At 37.8% G+C, this 17,738-nt stretch overlaps 1 protein-coding gene across 3 annotated transcripts in view; it reads left to right on the top strand.

Moving 5' to 3' along the window:
* The window catches only part of THOC2 (THO complex 2), a 102,658-nt gene that overhangs the window by 68,893 nt on the left and 16,027 nt on the right, over positions 1–17,738 (top strand). For all 3 annotated transcript variants that reach the window (XM_045295880.1, XM_045295879.1, XM_045295878.1), the window contains exons 17-32: positions 588–681; positions 1,343–1,423; positions 3,185–3,281; positions 5,094–5,211; positions 6,122–6,301; positions 7,094–7,258; positions 10,093–10,368; positions 11,470–11,611; positions 12,063–12,220; positions 13,096–13,224; positions 13,566–13,697; positions 13,784–13,968; positions 14,477–14,688; positions 14,933–15,035; positions 15,722–16,152; positions 16,524–16,582. In XM_045295880.1, coding sequence (XP_045151815.1) covers positions 588–681; positions 1,343–1,423; positions 3,185–3,281; positions 5,094–5,211; positions 6,122–6,301; positions 7,094–7,258; positions 10,093–10,368; positions 11,470–11,611; positions 12,063–12,220; positions 13,096–13,224; positions 13,566–13,697; positions 13,784–13,968; positions 14,477–14,688; positions 14,933–15,035; positions 15,722–16,152; positions 16,524–16,582 — 2,562 coding nt within the window. The remainder of the gene's footprint in view (positions 1–587; positions 682–1,342; positions 1,424–3,184; positions 3,282–5,093; positions 5,212–6,121; positions 6,302–7,093; positions 7,259–10,092; positions 10,369–11,469; positions 11,612–12,062; positions 12,221–13,095; positions 13,225–13,565; positions 13,698–13,783; positions 13,969–14,476; positions 14,689–14,932; positions 15,036–15,721; positions 16,153–16,523; positions 16,583–17,738) is intronic.

Raw genomic sequence — 17,738 nt, 5'->3', positions numbered from 1 at the left:
ATATAATTTTTAGGGATGTTTTCTTTTGTCTCAGATTAGCAAGCAGAAAGGGAACGGTAGCCCTTAAAAATGTTTGGTGATATTTTTTGAGGGAGGAGGGGCTTTAAACAAATGCAACATTGTACAATTAGGCTAAAGATACGCAGTACATTTTAATATGCTACTTTGATTTTCCAATACTGTGTAACACTGCTGGTTAAACAGTATTGTTTTGATTACAACATTTTAATAATATGATAGATTATTTGGTTAGAAACATTCAACAGCATTTCATTGTGGCTCAGTTGCAGCACTATTACTTTCATTTTAGAAAGACTTACAAAACATTTCTCATGAAACTGGCCTTTTATAATGTCAAAAGTTCAACTTTAGATTTTTGGAATTATTCCTTACTGAGTAATGTAACCTTAGAAAACAACCTCCGAGTCAATGATAGAACAGTTGGTTTTACATGAACGCAAATGGAATGGAAACCATTTTAATTTTAAGCATTATTTTGTCTCTTTTGAAAAATAAATGCAGACATTATTTAGTTGGGATAGTACAGTTTTGATCAATACCATCTATTCTCTTTTGCTGTCTTCTAGATCTTGTCACAAATACAGAAGTATGATAACTTAATAACACCTGTAGTAGATTCACTGAAATACCTCACTTCATTGAATTATGATGTCTTGGCCTGTATCCTTTTAAAGTAATACATAGATTTCACATTTATCTGAGAGGTGGACATTTTTATTTTAGTAATCATTTGAGGTAGATTCAAGTGGCTTATCTGAAGTATAACCAGCTATCTTTTTCTTTCAAAAGGGAGTGAGGGAGTGTGTGTGTGTATTTGTTTATAGGGAGAGACATAGGTTTGCCAAATATCTTAAATATATAGGGTACAATCTACCTTGCTTGCTAAATGATGGATGAGAAAGTGGTTAAAGAAGAAAATTTGGTACTAAAATGAGTGTATTTTTCAACAACTTGTAACAGCACACAGCAAACTATTTTTGTAAACATGTGGCCTGAAGATCTTCCTCTTTTCCTGACCTTCTAGTAACATGATGTCCCTTCCCCAGGGACTGATCCCAAAGTACGAGATGAAGTCTCTTCATCCTTGCTTCTAAGGAGCATTCTGGCTATCCTCCTTTCAAGATAGACTTATTTGTTCTTCTGCCAATCCATGGTACATTGGATATTCTTTGCCAACATTACCACTCGAAGGCATCACTGTTCAGGTCTTCCATATTTACTGCCTGCCTTTCACGTGTGTCTGAGGTGATTGAAAATACTATGGCTTGAATGAGGTTATACTAGAGACAGTGGCTTCACTGTTTTTCTTAATGATCGGAAGATTGCATCATTGAAGCTCTAGCTAATCCAGAAAAGGAGAGGATGAAACATGATGACACAACGATCTCCAGTTGGCTTCAGAGTAAGTATTTCTGTTTTTCCAAAGGTCACATGAATATCTCCGGAAACTTCCACACTACATATGTCACTCCTTATAGTTCGAGCCAATTTGGCAGCTGTAGAGACTGTGTAGTCACACAGAGTGTCAGCGATCTGGGCATTATATAAGCTGGTTTATTTAATACTTAGTGATCATTCCAACTAGTGACACAGTTCAGGTAAGCACAGCTGATGAGATGGAGCTCCTTTTCTTTTTAGCTAGTATTATTTTAGAAGAGTCGATCTTAAAGGAACTGTTCTCCCATCTCTCCCGATCTTCCCAAGATTCTAGTCCTCTTGAAAAAAAAAACCTTAACAAAAAAACCCCACATTTACTTATTTTTATTTCTTGTACGTTTGTTTATAGCAGTTTTCTGTTGACCTTTTTTATAGTCTATCATGTCTGAAATCCAAATGTTTCAGTGTCTCCCCATTGCCCTTTAAAGTTTGAAATTTTGAAGAAGTCATAAGAGTATGTTATTTTTGAAATCAGAGCCCCACTCTTCTTGTCCTTCTTCCTCCTCAATATTCTAGGTTCCAACAATACTACTTCTATTTTTTCCGCTCTTGGCGCTTGCCATTCCTTCTTTGTGAAATACCCTTTCCTGCCCAGTCATCCCCCCGCCAATCCCATTTTCTACTCGTTCATTAGATTCCAGCTTAGAAGTCAGCTTTCCCTGTTATGCTCCCTCCCACAAGTTTGAATTCCATTTCTCTCCTCTGTATTCCCAAGAAACTTTATACTCATTGGTTTTTCATTGGACATTCCCAGTATTTTCCCCTAAGGTCAGCTGATCGAACTCACCAGGCCACTCTGCTGGAGAACAATGAGGCTTTCTGCTTCTTTAAAGAATTAAAGCCTTGGAAACGCAGAGTCAGTTCTACTCTGTCCATAGGGTTGCTGTGAATCAGAATTGACATTATGGCAGTGAGTTTTGGGTATTTCCCACTGGCCTATAAATTGCTGGAGGCCAGGACTTATGTGCTCAGCAAATAATTGTTGAGCAGGGTATGGATCACTTGACTTTACTGGCATCCCTTCCTCTTGTCTGACCAGGGGCTTTCCTCCCTATTGGAGAGAAAATAACTATTGGTTAAAATTGGTCTTCTGTTTGTCTCTTGGCCTGGTGATCTTTACCTGTCTTCTTGCCCCTTTACTCAAGCATGGCCCTAGATTAAAAAATTAAAAATACTTTCTTTTTTTGGCTTAAACATTTGGGGTGAAGTTTTGTTTATTTAACTTTGTTACTGAATTACGTAAGATTTAGTTTTGTCTTAATGTCATGGGTTTTGGAGTCAAGCTGCATAGATTTAAATCACTATTCTATCTCCTTTCTTGGTATGTGTCCTTGAGAATCTGACTTGCCTTACATGTTGGTTTCTATGTCCCTAAGGTGATGGTTTGAAGGGTTAAATGAGATACCGTATATACCTGTGTATAAGCCAAGTTTTCCAGTACATTTTAAATGCAGTTTTTGTGGTAAAATTAGGTGCCTCGGCTGATATTTGGTTCGGTTTATACTCGGGTATATACGGTAATCAATGTAAAATGCTCAGTACAATAAATATTCATTATTATTAATTAGCAAACTACTCCATGGTATGAGCAATATGTAATTATTCATCCCCACCTTCATGTGACTTCTAAATTGAATTTGTTGAAAACTGATATTAACTGACAGTTGATGTTGTAGTTTCTGTTTTGTGAACTCTTAGTGATCCTGTTCTTTTTCACACCATATAGGTCTGGCTAGTTTCTGTGGGGCAGTTTTTCGTAAATACCCAATTGATCTTGCTGGTCTTCTTCAATATGTTGCCAATCAGCTAAAGGCAGGCAAAAGGTAATTATAGTGAAACATAATTGAATGATTAGAATACATCAGGTGGTGTTAGGAGATTAAGATGACTGTTACCCTGAAAGGCTACTTTGTTGCTGTTTGGGGGTTGGTTCAAGTAGAATATTCACTTATTTAGATATAATTCTTCGGTTAAGAGAAATTAACATTTTACTGGGACTCTTTTAAATATACTTAAACACCTAAAAAAAACCCAAATTTACTATTGGGCTACATTTGTAAGTCAGTAGAGAGACACTTATTTTGAAAATCTGATACATGGGTAAATGGGCAATCCTTTTAAAGAGGAATCTTGTATATTCTCTTTTGATAGGAAATACTGCATTGTTGGTTTTTTTACTGGATAATTTAAGTTAAATATTTGGTAGGAAAATGTTTATTAATTTTGAAGATATGTATGGCATTTATAAGACAGTTAATTTTTAAACTTGAACTTTGGATGATGCAAACTTTTGGATCACACTCACTTTATAAATGTTGGATTTTATTATTCTGGGCCAGTATCAGTGCCTAATGTATGAATAAATATGTATATTAAATTTTCATCACCAGTAACCCGAATCAAATAACAAAAACTTGTTTTTAAAAGCTTTTTGGTAAAAATAAAAACTGAAACTGTCAAGTGTTCAAAGTAGGCATTATCTATGTAATTCTTGACGTATGCTTATGTTAGTTTTGGGAAAACTTTAAAAAATAATATTTAGACTCAGAATTTTATCAACACGTCACCATTATTTTGTTATTTCCTTTTTAGTAAATGGCTTTTTTGAGAGAAGCCTCTATATCATCAAAAAGATATTGGCCATCATGTACTGGAGTTGGAAAAAAAATGCTATGAAGGACACGATTAGGTCAACTGATTAGCTTAGCTATGAATCTTGTGTCAGATATACTAAAGTAGCTAACTGTTGTGCTATATAAGAACATAACCATTTTCTTAGGAAATTCATATTGAAGTTTTTAGGGCTGAAGGGCCATTATGTATACAGTGTGCCCTTAAATGGGTCAAGAGGTTTGTGTGTGTGTGTGTGTGTATGCACAGCACACTCACAGAATGTGCAAATAATAAAGCAGATGGCAGTGAAATGACACTTAATATCTATGAAGCTAGGACAAAAAGTATAAGGGCTTACTTTGCACCATTTTCATTTTGTGCAACCTATCTAGGGTTGAATGGAACCTTGGTAGCACTGAGGGATAAGCATTGACCTATCTACCGCAGAGTCTGTGTTGCAAACCCCTCCATCTGCTCTCTTAGAGAAAGATAAGGCTGCCTGATCTCATATCAAGATTTATAGTCAGGGAAACACCCTGTACAGCAGGGCTTGGGGACTTTTTTTTTTCCAGTCAAAGACCATTTGGATATTTATTGCACCGATTTAGGGCCATACTTGTCAAACATTTAATTAACTCACTCCTAATGTGATGGCTAGAGCTGCTTCGCTTTGTTGAGGTGTGTGAAGTTAGCTAATGTTGAGGGCTTTGCTGGCAGTCTGGATGTTCCCCTCCCTACTTCTTAGGGTTTCTGTGAATCCCTGTTGCCTCAATGGCAGTGGTTTTGCTTTTAGCTAGGCTTGCAATGATTCTCAAATAAAAGTTAACATACACATGTGCCATATAATTTGGGGACTCATTCTAGGAGTGCTGCTTTTCCTTCGTTTCCCCTATACAAATCCCTTCAGCTGCTCCCCCCACATTTATGTATAAATAATGTAGGAATTGCCACTATCTAATTAAAGATGTTGCTACTTTTATATTTAACATTTTGGCTAGAAGATGTTTCTCTTTTTAAAATAGTTTTGACCTGCTAATATTGAAAGAAGTGGTACAAAAAATGGCAGGAATAGAAATAACAGAAGAAATGACAATGGAGCAATTAGAAGCCATGACTGGTGGAGAGCAGCTAAAAGCTGAAGTGAGTATTAGCGCTTTTGTTTCTTGCCTTTTAAAATGTTAATGGTGTGCAATAAGACCAGGCTTACTGGTAACATAGAGACTGGCGGAACCCTCGAGACTACGACCATTAGTCATCTTTCAGGTCTGCAAATGAACTGACTCCCCCATTCACACACACCCCTTCACATACCCCGTGGTTCAATTTCCAGCCAATCAACAGACAGGTCTAATAAGGGGAGCAATAATACTGGGGAGGCACACCTGAGAATAAACAGTCAACCACTTCACATCTAAAGTGCAGCATTTACCCTTGTTCAAAGTTCATAAGGGCTAGGAAAGGAGGAAGAATGAAAACAGGAAGAGCATGTAAGATGTGGGACAAGTGATGTTAAATTATAGAGATTACCATCAGTAAGATGCTGCAAAATATGTGTGAATTGTTGAAAATGACCTGCTCTGTAAACCTTCACTCAATAGTAAAGATTCCAAACAACACAGAAGTACATGAAGACGTACCTGTTCTTCACAAGCACTTCCTCCTTTTTTCAAATTGAGATATAGTAAATAATGTGACACTTTTTTAAATGCACAAATTCTATCTTCTGTGGTCTTTGAAATAACTTAAACCTGAAGGTAGTTTACTTTCTTGTTAAGCCTTCCACATTGAACACAAAATCATCTTTTATTAGGGACTACAGTGTGGACAAAGAATATATGCAGTAGTTTAAACGATCGACAGTCATTTATAAACCAATAACTGTCATCAGAAACAGTGTCACTAAAATAAATTTGTGAAGAATGAGGAAGGCTAAGGAATGCAGGATGTATGAGTTTTATTTTAAAGATGTAAACTCAAGTTTTTCTTTTTCAAATCAGCTGGCATGTATATTGTACTATACACTGATACATTTGTCTCTTCTCTTGTACAGGGTGGCTATTTTGGCCAGATCAGAAACACTAAGAAATCCTCTCAGAGGCTAAAAGATGCACTGTTAGACCACGATCTTGCACTTCCTCTTTGTTTGCTTATGGCTCAACAGCGAAATGGTGTGATCTTTCAGGAAGGTGGAGAGAAACACTTAAAACTTGTGGGAAAACTGTATGATCAGGCAAGTGAAAATGACTTCTGTGTTTATGTACATTTAAAAAAATATGGATAACAGAAAATGTAGACTGATGTAATTTGCAAAGCATCTCCCATGCTGAACATGCCAGTGCACTAATGGCAACTAGACACTGAGGAAATTGGGCCTTTTTCCTGACTTCTGAAATGGATGCCAATTAGGCTATTTAAGAGGTGACTCTAGGAGAGCTATTATAGTACGGACAAAGTTTTCAATTAAATAGATATTATATTTCTTCAACTACTAGTTATTCTCTTATCTTTCCTGATTTCTGGAAGTCTGGAGTCTCAATGACAAGCAGCTGCTATCTCTCCCCCCAACCGACCGCCAGTAATATAGTTGGTGATAGTTGAATACATTTGTAGGCTAAATATAGATTTTCGTGTTTAATATTTACAAATATATTTTATAACTAAACTTTCTTTTAATGGCGAAAGTGTTTACTTTTGTTGCCAATGCATATTGTTTGATGTGCTTGAGTTAAAATGTAGTCTGCTTTTTAAAGTGCTGAATAATAGTAACTTGAAACTTCAGGAGACTTGTTTGACTATTAAAGCCCTGGATGAGACAACCTATCAAGGCCTCAGTGTTTTATGCAATATGTTTAAGTGATTATGCTTATAAATGGTCTCTAAAGTCCTATGATGTCCTGAAATTTTAATCTTAATTTTGTTAGAATACTGTTCAAATAACATCTTAATTATTTCTGAAAATATTTATATCGCTTCTGTAGAATGGTAACACATGTTTGTTTTTTGTCTTGTTTTTTAAATTTAGTGTCATGATACCTTGGTACAGTTTGGTGGGTTTTTGGCATCTAATCTAAGCACAGAAGATTATATAAAGCGAGTACCTTCAATTGATGTGCTTTGTAATGAATTTCATACACCTCATGATGCAGCATTTTTCCTGTCTCGGCCAATGTATGCACACCATATTTCAGTAAGTGCAAGTATCCCTGCTGCCATTCAAGAGTGATGCCAAATTGTTTCTTAATGGTTTTGTTTTTAAATGCATTTTAGTTTAACAGTGCACATGCATTTGTGTATCTATATATCTATATATGTTAACATAGTTCTATAATTTTCCTGTTACAACTTTACCAGTTTTCTAGATAGACATCTTACTGGCCCTAATGAACTGCAGTTCTCAAAACATTAGTGAAGATGAAAACCACCAGGCAAGCATCTCAAAAACTCTGAATTCACAAATTCGTGTTTGGTAACTTGAATAGGGGCTGAGGATTTCAAGGTTTTTATTTTTGCTTGTTTGTTTGTTTGTTTGTTTTAGGCACTAGATGATTCTGATTCAGGCCAAGCTGGGTACCTCACTCTTAGAAACACTCCTCTTTCTTCCATGGTAGTATCCTTACTTGATGGTTGACTTGTTATTATCCCTACTGCCTTGAAAGAGATAGATGTAACCACTCCCAATCCTTTAGAAATCCAGTCTGTGTTTGGTAACTTTTGGAAAGATGTGTTCATATTTCTTGTTTTATTTCTCTTCACCTTAATGAAACAACCCCTCCCCCCCCCACACACACACAGCCCCAAAATAAGCCATAGACTTTTGAGGCAAGGCATCCCAGTAGTGAATAGGTTGATAGTACCTCTCCACTTCTCTATTTGCCACCTGGACTGCCCTGCAAAGCAGTTACCCCCTTCTCTCAGGACCATGGACAGTCCTCACTCTGGAAGCCTGGTACTTCCTTACACTGATGGGAACTCCCAGCATCTTCATTTTTCTATAGACCTGGATTGTCTTTATTTAGGCCACCTGTACAGATTTGGAGGGAAAGTCTTAGTCCTTTCTCAAACTAAGATCCCTTCTCTGTTCCCAGAAAGGCAACAGAGTTGTGTAACAGACTGTAAAAAAGGGGCTGAAAATTTGAGTTCTAATTGATCATTTAATTGACCATCAGCTATTAGTGTTTACATATCAACTGCTGAAGTCTCTCACCTCTAACAACTAACTAAATGTTCATTGACTTAATTATCTGAATCATCTCTCAGTTCCTGTGCTACTAGCTCTAGAGGGGAAAAGGCTGTGAGGGTAGGCCTCTTCTTCCCCTTTAGACTCAATCTAGAAAATGGTATGCTCTGTAAGTGGTTATTGGCCCAGCCCACGGTTGATCAGTCTTAGTTGTACAACAGGGGGTCCAGATTTCTTGAAAAACTATGGGAGATCATTGCTTCATCTCAGGAATTCTGCCCTGTCCGGTGCTGTAGTGAGAAGTGAGCACACTAATCAGTCATTTTGAACGTTCACAAACAGGAACCCATGGTTCAGCCCAACTCATTTTTGAACCTGGATTTTTTTTGGACTTAAAGAGTTCTCTGAAGGGACTGAGGGACATAAGACTGAGGGATATAAGACATTAACAGCTCAGTAGTTAATGATTTTGTTTTTTATTTCTTGGAATAAACTCTGAGCTAATTTGTAGACCCCCCTACTATCCTGAAGGATCTCTAGTGGCCCAGCTTTGAGAGGTGGGTAGCTTGAACCCACCAGTAACCCTTCAGGCTGAAGAATAAGCAATATGCTTCAGTAAAGATTTACAGCTTTGGGAACCAGAGGGAACAGTTCTACTCTGTCCTAGAAGGCCCAGTACGAGTTGGAATTGACTCAAGGGCAGTGGGTTTTAGTTTCTATTTTACTGGAGTACGTGTGGTTAACATACTGTGATGCTAATCAATAGGTCAGAGGTTTGAAACTACTGAGAGGCATCTAGGTTGCATAGTGGGTGAGTTGGGCTGCTAACTTCAAGGTCAGCTATTTGAAATCCTTTTACTCCCATGAAGATTTACACTCTCAGAAATCCATAGTGGCAATTTTACCCTGTCCTATAGGTCCCTATGAGTCACAGTGAGTTTTTTGAGAGACAACTTGAAAGAAACCCCTATGGAACACAGTGCTGTGGCGTACACAGTGTTACCATAAGTCAGAATCTATTCTACAGCAGTCCTCCACCTCCACCCCCACCCCATTCCAATTGTATTAACCTATTGCCACCAAGTTAATTCTGATTCATATCAACCTGCTTCTGTGGGTTTCCACAACTGTTAACTCTTTCTGGAAGCAAATAGCCTTGTGTTTCTCCTGTGGGTTTGACCTGCAGCCTTCCTGTTAGCAGCCCATCATTTCACCCACTGAAAACACCAGGGCCCCTTCGACTTTGTTCTAGCAGGTTTTTGTTCTCATACAATAAGAGTATGATATTTTTCTGGTCCACTGCACCTCCTCTGAATTAGATAAGCCGTTCAGGCCAAAGATGCTTTAGCTTCCATTTCCACACATGTGAGACTGTAATGTAGTTTAACTAAAGCTGTTCACCAAAAAGTCTCATTTGGCATAGCATTCTGGTGACCAAATGGTCCTGGTTTACCTAGGTTTCACCGGAAGTCTTATGTTTGGGGAACCCCTCAGTCATAGGCAAACCTGGGAGATTTGTCATCCTACCTGTTAGGTGCAATACCGGATTCAGCAGCCAGATGGAGTAGGTTGGGGTTAATGGACAGGAGGGCATACATACCTCATTTACTTACTGAGCAGGTCAAATTCCATAAGAATCTGCTTAACACACTCCTTCCAAGTCAGCACGTGGAACTAGAGATTGGATCAACTGCTAGAGATGATGTATTGTAAAATAAGTGCTGGTAAGAAACCAGAATTCCTCTCAGTCTTGACAGTGCTGCTCTTATGATTCTTGAAAAGGTAATAAATACCTTGGGAACCAATGCTATAAATTGTGTTGTTTGTTTACCTTTTATCTCCAGTCAAAATATGATGAACTTAAGAAATCAGAAAAGGGAAGTAAACAGCAGCATAAAGTTCATAAATATATCACATCATGTGAGATTGTGATGGCTCCTGTCCATGAAGCAGTGGTTTCCTTGCACATTTCCAAAGTCTGGGATGATATCAGCCCTCAATTCTATGCCACATTCTGGTCATTGACAATGTATGACCTTGCAGTTCCACAAACCAGCTACGAAAGAGAAGTGAACAAGCTTAAAATACAGATGAAAGCAATTGATGACAATCAGGAAATGGTAGGTTTTTGTTTTAACAGCTCAAGTACGGTAATTTTATAGTACACTGTTACTCTTGGAAAAATATTTTAGCTTAGATTTGTTAAAGCTATGTTGTTGCTATATAATAGTTCTGTAAGTTGAGGATGACCTTTTCAGTGGGCTGGGGCTGGGAGACTTGGTAAAGGCAGGGAAGTTTTGATTATTGTAAAGGTATTTGAATTGATTTTTCTACCGAAGAGTTAGCAAAATGTTGCAATCACTGTGACTCCAGTTGCAAGAGCAAGAGTTCACTTTCGGAGAAAGCGTTGTAGAACAGGTGGGTTTTGAGCAAAATAGTGTGTGGGGGGTCACTCTAAGGCTCCAGCAAAGTGTGAAACACTCTAGGGTTCATGGAGACCTGTTTTATTGGGATGAATGAGTGGTAAATTTGAATAGTTAGGATAGAGCTGGGTTATTTAGGGCATTGAAAATCTGATATAAAAGCAGACTGGCTAACATTGAGAGTTATTTTAAGTTTCTTAGTGGAGGAAGATATAATGGTAAAAAAAGGGGGACTTTGAAAAGATTCCTATGGCAGCAGTACCAGGCTTCAGGGGGTAATTTAGTGTGAGATAGATACTGAGTGCATAGGCCAGGTGGGGAACCCTTTTTTCTGCCAAGGGTCATTTGGATATTTATAGCATCATTCTCAGGCCATACTGGTCAAATGTTTCATTAACTCACCCCTAGTGTGAAGAGGCTGGAATGGCTTCTCTTTGGTGAGGCATGGGGTGTTAGCTGGTGTTGATGGTTTCGAGGGTCAAGTATTCCCCAGCGCTGGCATAGACTATGGTGGAAGTAGTAAAAAATGCATAGAAACAAATAGTAAACACCTGGGGGATAAGATGGAGGAGAGTCGACGAGGATTTCATGGCCAGTGTTGGAGAAGGGAGCCTGTGTGGTGGAGTCCCAAGACCGGATGACTTTGTCTTGAACGGCGGTGAAAGCACATCCAAGTAGGACCTGTGTGTCCATGTTCATGTAATTGTCCACTTTAAGCATCTCTGAGAGTGTTGTTTCCATTTTCAAATGGAAGATACTTGCACACAGTTAGAAAAGATTCTAACTTTGACTTTGTAGCCTCCGAACAAAAAGAAAAAAGAGAAGGAGCGTTGTACTGCCCTTCAGGACAAGCTTCTTGAAGAAGAAAAGAAACAGATGGAACATGTACAGCGAGTTCTACAAAGACTGAAACTGGAAAAGGACAACTGGCTTTTAGCAAGTATGTTTTTAGAATTGCTGTATCCTTGCTGCTGCTAAATTACAAAAGAACTGCTTTAAAACTTTGCAGGTGTTGAAGTGTATTGTGTTTGTATTTCAACTTGGGGCTCATTCTCCCTGTCTTTGGTTATTCAGTAATGCAGAATCAGCTTCACATGCGCACTCAGGGACCGAGTAGTTTGCTGGTGAAAATAACTTGTAACTATAATATTGGCAGCTTGTCATTCAGCTCTTCTGTATAAAATCATTTTTCTGGAGACATTATCAGTAGTAGATTGCCCACTGACTAACAAATGGAAGGCAGTCTTCCAGGCATGCTCTTTGGGTACCAACTGTGAATAGTTTGTGGTTGTATAGTGTTTTCTGCCCTAAAGTTAAGATATTGTCATGTTTAGTGGCCTTGGGAGTTGAGGAAGAAGTTTACCACTTATATATTCTTCCCTTATTTTTAGAATCTACCAAAAATGAGACCATCACAAAATTTCTACAGCTGTGTATTTTTCCTCGATGTATTTTTTCAGCAATTGATGCTGTTTACTGTGCTCGTTTTGTTGAATTGGTACATCAACAGAAAACTCCAAATTTTTCCACACTTCTTTGCTATGATCGAGTAAGTTCTTTTTATTACAACCCTTGTTAAAAAAGTCTCACACAATGATCGTGAAACATACTCATCTATAGAGATACAACTGTGTATGTGGTTGGAGGCATGGACTCAATAGTCAGATGCCTGAATTGGAATCTTAGTTCGTCCACTTCCTACCTGTGTGATTTTTGTGTCTCATTTTTCTTGTCTGCAAAATGGGGTAGTAATAGCTGCTTCGGAGGGGTTTTGATAGGATTAAATGACTAGCTAAACATAAAAACACTTTAGATAATAAGCCCTCATGGTTAAGCCATTAACTACATTTGGGTTTGCATGTTGTGTTACAGGTAGAATCCTCTTATCTACTCTAAACTTCCATCACCTCAAAAGACAACAAAAAGTCTATACCTTCACACACACACACACACACACACACACACACACACACACACAAAAGCAGTGATGCTTTTCAATATGGTTACATTAGCAGATTTTTACAACTGACTTTTCTTAATAAAGCATTGTATTTTGTGGTTTAAGAACGTACTTTCTTGTTTCAGCGTGGCAGCTGCCAATTCTTAGATTTTCTCCTCACCTCTGCCTACCACGGCTAAATCTTTGATAAAGAAGTTACAGTATTATCTAAAAATGATGACAGGTTTTTCTTCTGTTATTGTAAATCAGTGTTCCGTATAAAACTTTTTTTTCCAGTTGTCCTATCAACGTGTGCTGTTTTCCCACAAAAGGTCTCTGCAAGTATGAACGGAAAAGGAGAGAACTAATACGTACTAAGTTGGCCTGTTAAACTGATTATGATATGTTTACAATACGATCTTTTCACTTTGGGACTAATTATGATCTTGATTTGGTTTTATTGTGCAACCTTTTGATTCCTGTAGGTTTTCTCTGATATAATTTACACTGTTGCAAGCTGTACGGAAAATGAAGCTAGCCGATATGGCAGATTCCTTTGCTGTATGTTAGAGACAGTGACAAGGTGGCACAGTGATAGAGCCACATACGAAAAGGTATGATTCATAAAAACCTATATGGTTTACCTATGGTCTGAGTATTCCCAGTCATCTCTGGATTGTTTCATTTGTAAAGCTTGGCTTTGAAGATTCCCTTGTCAAGCAGTATTTTTAAAAGTGCTATATTTCTAAGTCCTGTCTTGAAATAATGTTCCAATTAATATCCCTAAATAAGCCGAAATTTTAGGTGATAAATATATGCTACCCAAACATACATCATATGTTTACACAGACCATTAATCTTAGTTACTACTTAAATTTCAGATCCTGTTATTGTATAGGCATGGGTTTTTCGTGAAAGGAGACATTTTTCCTCTCTTTTCTCTTTTTAAACAAAGGAATGTGGGAACTATCCAGGATTCCTTACTATATTACGAGCAACTGGATTTGACGGTGGGAATAAAGCTGATCAGTTAGACTATGAAAATTTTCGACATGTTGTGCATAAATGGCATTACAAACTAACCAAGGTAAGAAAAGAACTAGGTTTTTCAGAGGTGTAGATTTTCTTTATGCTGACACAGAAATAATGGATCTTAATTTTTTATTATTGTAGGCATCAGTACATTGCCTTGAAACAGGAGAATATACACACATCAGAAATATCTTGATTGTGCTAACAAAAATACTTCCTTGGTACCCCAAAGTTTTGAATCTGGGCCAGGCTTTGGAAAGAAGAGTGCAAAAAATTTACGAAGAAGAAAAGGAGAAGAGGCCTGATCTATATGCATTGGCTATGGGGTAACACAATCTTACTTTAATGTGATTTATGAGACTAGATAACAAAAAGGATTCTCAAGACTTGAAAACGTTTTGCAGTGTTGAAGTTTATCTTCTGCCTTATTTCAGGAGATTATGGGAGATTATGCGATCATGTTCCCACAGGCTGGTGAGAGTTGCCACTTCTGATTATCAGCTTCCGGTCTATACTGGATGATAATTTCAAAAGTCATACTTAATAAGTCTTGGTTGAGATGTAGCTTTAATTTTATTATCAGTTGAGTATTCAGATCTTTCATAGTGACAAGAAAAAAAGGTCAGCTTAAGTGCTAGTTTATATTGAGATTTTTTATTGAACAAGGCATCTAGGTCTCTCTAAAGATGTCCACAAACTTAGTGAAAAATTAATATTTTTATTCTCTGCAACCACTTAGCCAGGTGAATAACTTGTTAACTTTATTCTTTTAAACCCCATGTTTGTACTTTCTGATTTGTGCGTGTATATTTAAACACTTTGTGCGACTTTCAGCTACTCTGGGCAATTGAAAAGTAGAAAGTCATACATGATACCTGAAAATGAGTTTCATCACAAAGACCCCCCTCCGAGGAATGCAGTTGCCAGTGTACAAAATGGGCCTGGTGGCGGGCCTTCTTCCTCTACTTCTTCATCATCGTCTTCGTCGTCGTCATCATCGATAGGAAGTACATCTAAATCGGATGAAAGCAGTACTGAGGAGACTGGTATGCTCATTTGTAGAAATTTAAAAGTAATATATTTTGCTTCAAGAAATGGAAATGTTTTGTATTATTGTAAGTTGAAGCTGATTTAGTGCTGCTGCCTTTTAAATTTCTTTGATAGGAGTATGTAAGTGTCAAGGAAATAATCAGCCTGCTGTTTCTAATCAATTGCTCATCCTTTTGCTATAAAATCGTGTTTTTGTTTACATTTAGGGACTTGTCAAATAAAACCTTGCCTTTATTTCAGATAAATCCAGGGAGAGATCTCAGTGCGGTGTGAAAGCTGTTAACAAAGCTTCTAATGCCACACCCAAAGTGAATGCCAACAATGGAAATAGTGGCTCTAATAGGTAAGAACACAGCCCCCGGTGAAAATTCAAAATCATATCAGTTGGCCATGAGTGGGAAGGGATGGCAGTTGGTTACTATGTAATCAGTTATATTAGACTTTGAAATTTGGTAGATATCCTTATTTACCCTCCTGAGTATATGCTGAGACTTAGTTTTCCTTGCTAGGATACACAGGAGAAAGTAAGGCAGCGAAGGAAAAAATGAAGCAAACGAAGACTTTAGGATTAAATGATGGTTGTAGACCATTTGGATAAAGATAATTGCTTCAGAACAGGCCTATGCTAATTAAGATATCTGTCTAGCCAAGTAATTCATTTTTTGATTGTAGTACCCTGGGTGAGGAGCCCTGGACTACTTACTGGGCTACTAACCATGTGGTCAGCAGTTTGAAACTTTGTACACTTGTACAGAGTTAAAGTGTAGAAAATCCATTACCTTGCTATCCTTAAAGGTTATGGATGTATATCCCCCCACCTTCAAAAAGCCTGTCAACCTGTTAATTATTCTTTGAAATCTGTTATTCGGGAATCTGTTTATTTACTACCTATTGGATAAGAATGTTTTTTATTTGTTTGAAAGATGTCAATTTTAGAATTTCGTAAGTCGGTAGAAATCCTTTATGATTTTAAACATGGACTGTGTGGTAGGATCATTTATTTCAAAGTCTCAAATGTTTATTCTTCAGCAAAACCATTAAAGAAAATGACAAAGGAAAAGAAAAAGAGAAAGAGAAAGAGAAAAAAGAAAAGACTCCAGCTACTACTCCAGAGGCCAGGGTACTTGGTAAAGATGGTAAAGAAAAACCAAAAGAAGAGCGACCAAATAAAGATGAAAAAGCAAGAGAGACCAAGGAACGAACACCAAAATCTGACAAAGAAAAAGAAAAATTCAAGAAGGAAGAAAAGCCTAAAGATGAAAAATTCAAGCCCGCTGTCCCCAATGTAGAATCAAAATCAACTCAAGAAAAGGAAAGGGAGAAGGAGCCATCCAGAGAAAGAGATATAGCAAAGGAGGTGAAAGCCAAGGAAAATAATAAAGGAGGAGGAGAAAAACCAGCTGTTTCTGGGCCAATGAAATCTCCAGTTCCCCGATCCGATATTGCAGAGCCTGACAGGGGCAAGTTCATCTTTATATTCGTTTACCTTTTGCTGATTTAATGGCTAGTTGGTTCTTTGCTCCTTGAGGAGCCCTGGTGGCGTAGTGGTGGTTACACGTTGTCAGCATCTTGAAACCACCAGCTGGTCTGAGGGAGAAACTTGAGGCTTTCCACTCTGCCGGAAACCCACGGGGCAGTTGTACCATGTCCAGACTATAGGATCGCTCTGGCTTGATGGCAGTGTGTTTTATTTTGGCAATTTACCCAGGGATTTTTCTGGGGAACCTAGTATTTGATGACCTTAAAAGCTGGTTATTTTGGGGGGCTTGTAAGAAGTGGAAAGAGGAGTAGTGATAACTCTTGCTAACTATTTCTTGTTTTGTCCTAACAGAACAAAAACGTCGCAAAATTGATTCTCACCCTTCTCCATCACATTCCTCAACAGTAAAGGTTAGTATAGCCTGAGGAAGGCAGCGTCCATGTTAGGCTCACCTGTTTGGAATACCCGTGTCCTGACTTCCTTCAAGTCTTGTGCCAAGTATTCACTGGAGTCACTGGCAGTTTTATAACGCATTAGAAAAAGAAATTTTTCTATATTGGTGGACTCGTGTTTTTTTACTATTGAGTATTTTTGCGTTAAAAAACGCAACTTCAAGGACTTAGCACTAATTTTGTAAATAATGTTTCAAAGTGCAAGAGAAATTTTACCCAGAAGTGCCTCACTGTCATTTTTGGAGTGCAATGGTAGCTACAAGCAAATCTTTTCAGCAGAACGAAGCCTCTTTTTCTGCATAAATATTGAAGAATAAATAGCACTGAAGACTTCCTGGATGATGCAGGATAACAAGTTACCTCGGAATTCATCAAGCTTCTTGATGAGCTTCATACCACGATGTGTGCCTTCTAAAGAGGAGTCTTGGAAAGAGTTCCGTTTTAAAGTCTCCTTGGTGATCAGTTCTCCTGTAGTGTGTATATTCAGTGAGCATGCAGCTTCTGTTGTATCTTCCCTTGGAGGTTTTTTTATACCCACTGGGTTCCCAACACTTGAACCTTGCGTTACGCTAAAAGCAGATGTGGCATCCAGCCCTACCACCCAGCAAAGAGAAACCCCAGGCATTCAACTGCAGCACAAAATCGTGGGTGTAGCCTTCTTGAAGACGCAGGGTAGCCATTGCTTGCACCACATTAAATTTTATTTCTAAAGTCATCTTATGTCATGGAATCTTTGAACTTTTACAAACTGTAAGTTATTAATTCTTCATCAAGAGCACTGGTGGAATACTGTAATTTATTTCTTTTTCTTTCTTTTCTTTTAAATGCCTTTTTTACCCCTCCATGGGAGGTATGAAATTTACTTCGTAGGCACTTTGCAATAATAATAACAAAATAAAAGCCATTACCTTTTAATAGCATACATTTTTATTTCTTAGCTGTTCTCCAGCTAAGGTTTTTTAAAAGTGCATATTTATTTTAAAGTTTGAAGTAAAATTTGGAGCCTCCCAATTAAAGAAAAAAATGAAAATGTTGTTTTTCTACAGTCATCTCCACTATTTTTGTGGAGAGGAAAATGTCTTGCTTTTGTAAACGTCTTAACTTTGCCTATAAC

This window comes from Echinops telfairi, unplaced genomic scaffold, assembly GCF_000313985.2.
Source record: "Echinops telfairi isolate 266 unplaced genomic scaffold, ASM31398v2 ScPeMD7_6080;HRSCAF=6971, whole genome shotgun sequence".
In the NCBI taxonomy this organism is placed as follows: domain Eukaryota; kingdom Metazoa; phylum Chordata; class Mammalia; order Afrosoricida; family Tenrecidae; genus Echinops; species Echinops telfairi.
This window is presented reverse-complemented; position numbering and strand designations above follow the sequence as displayed.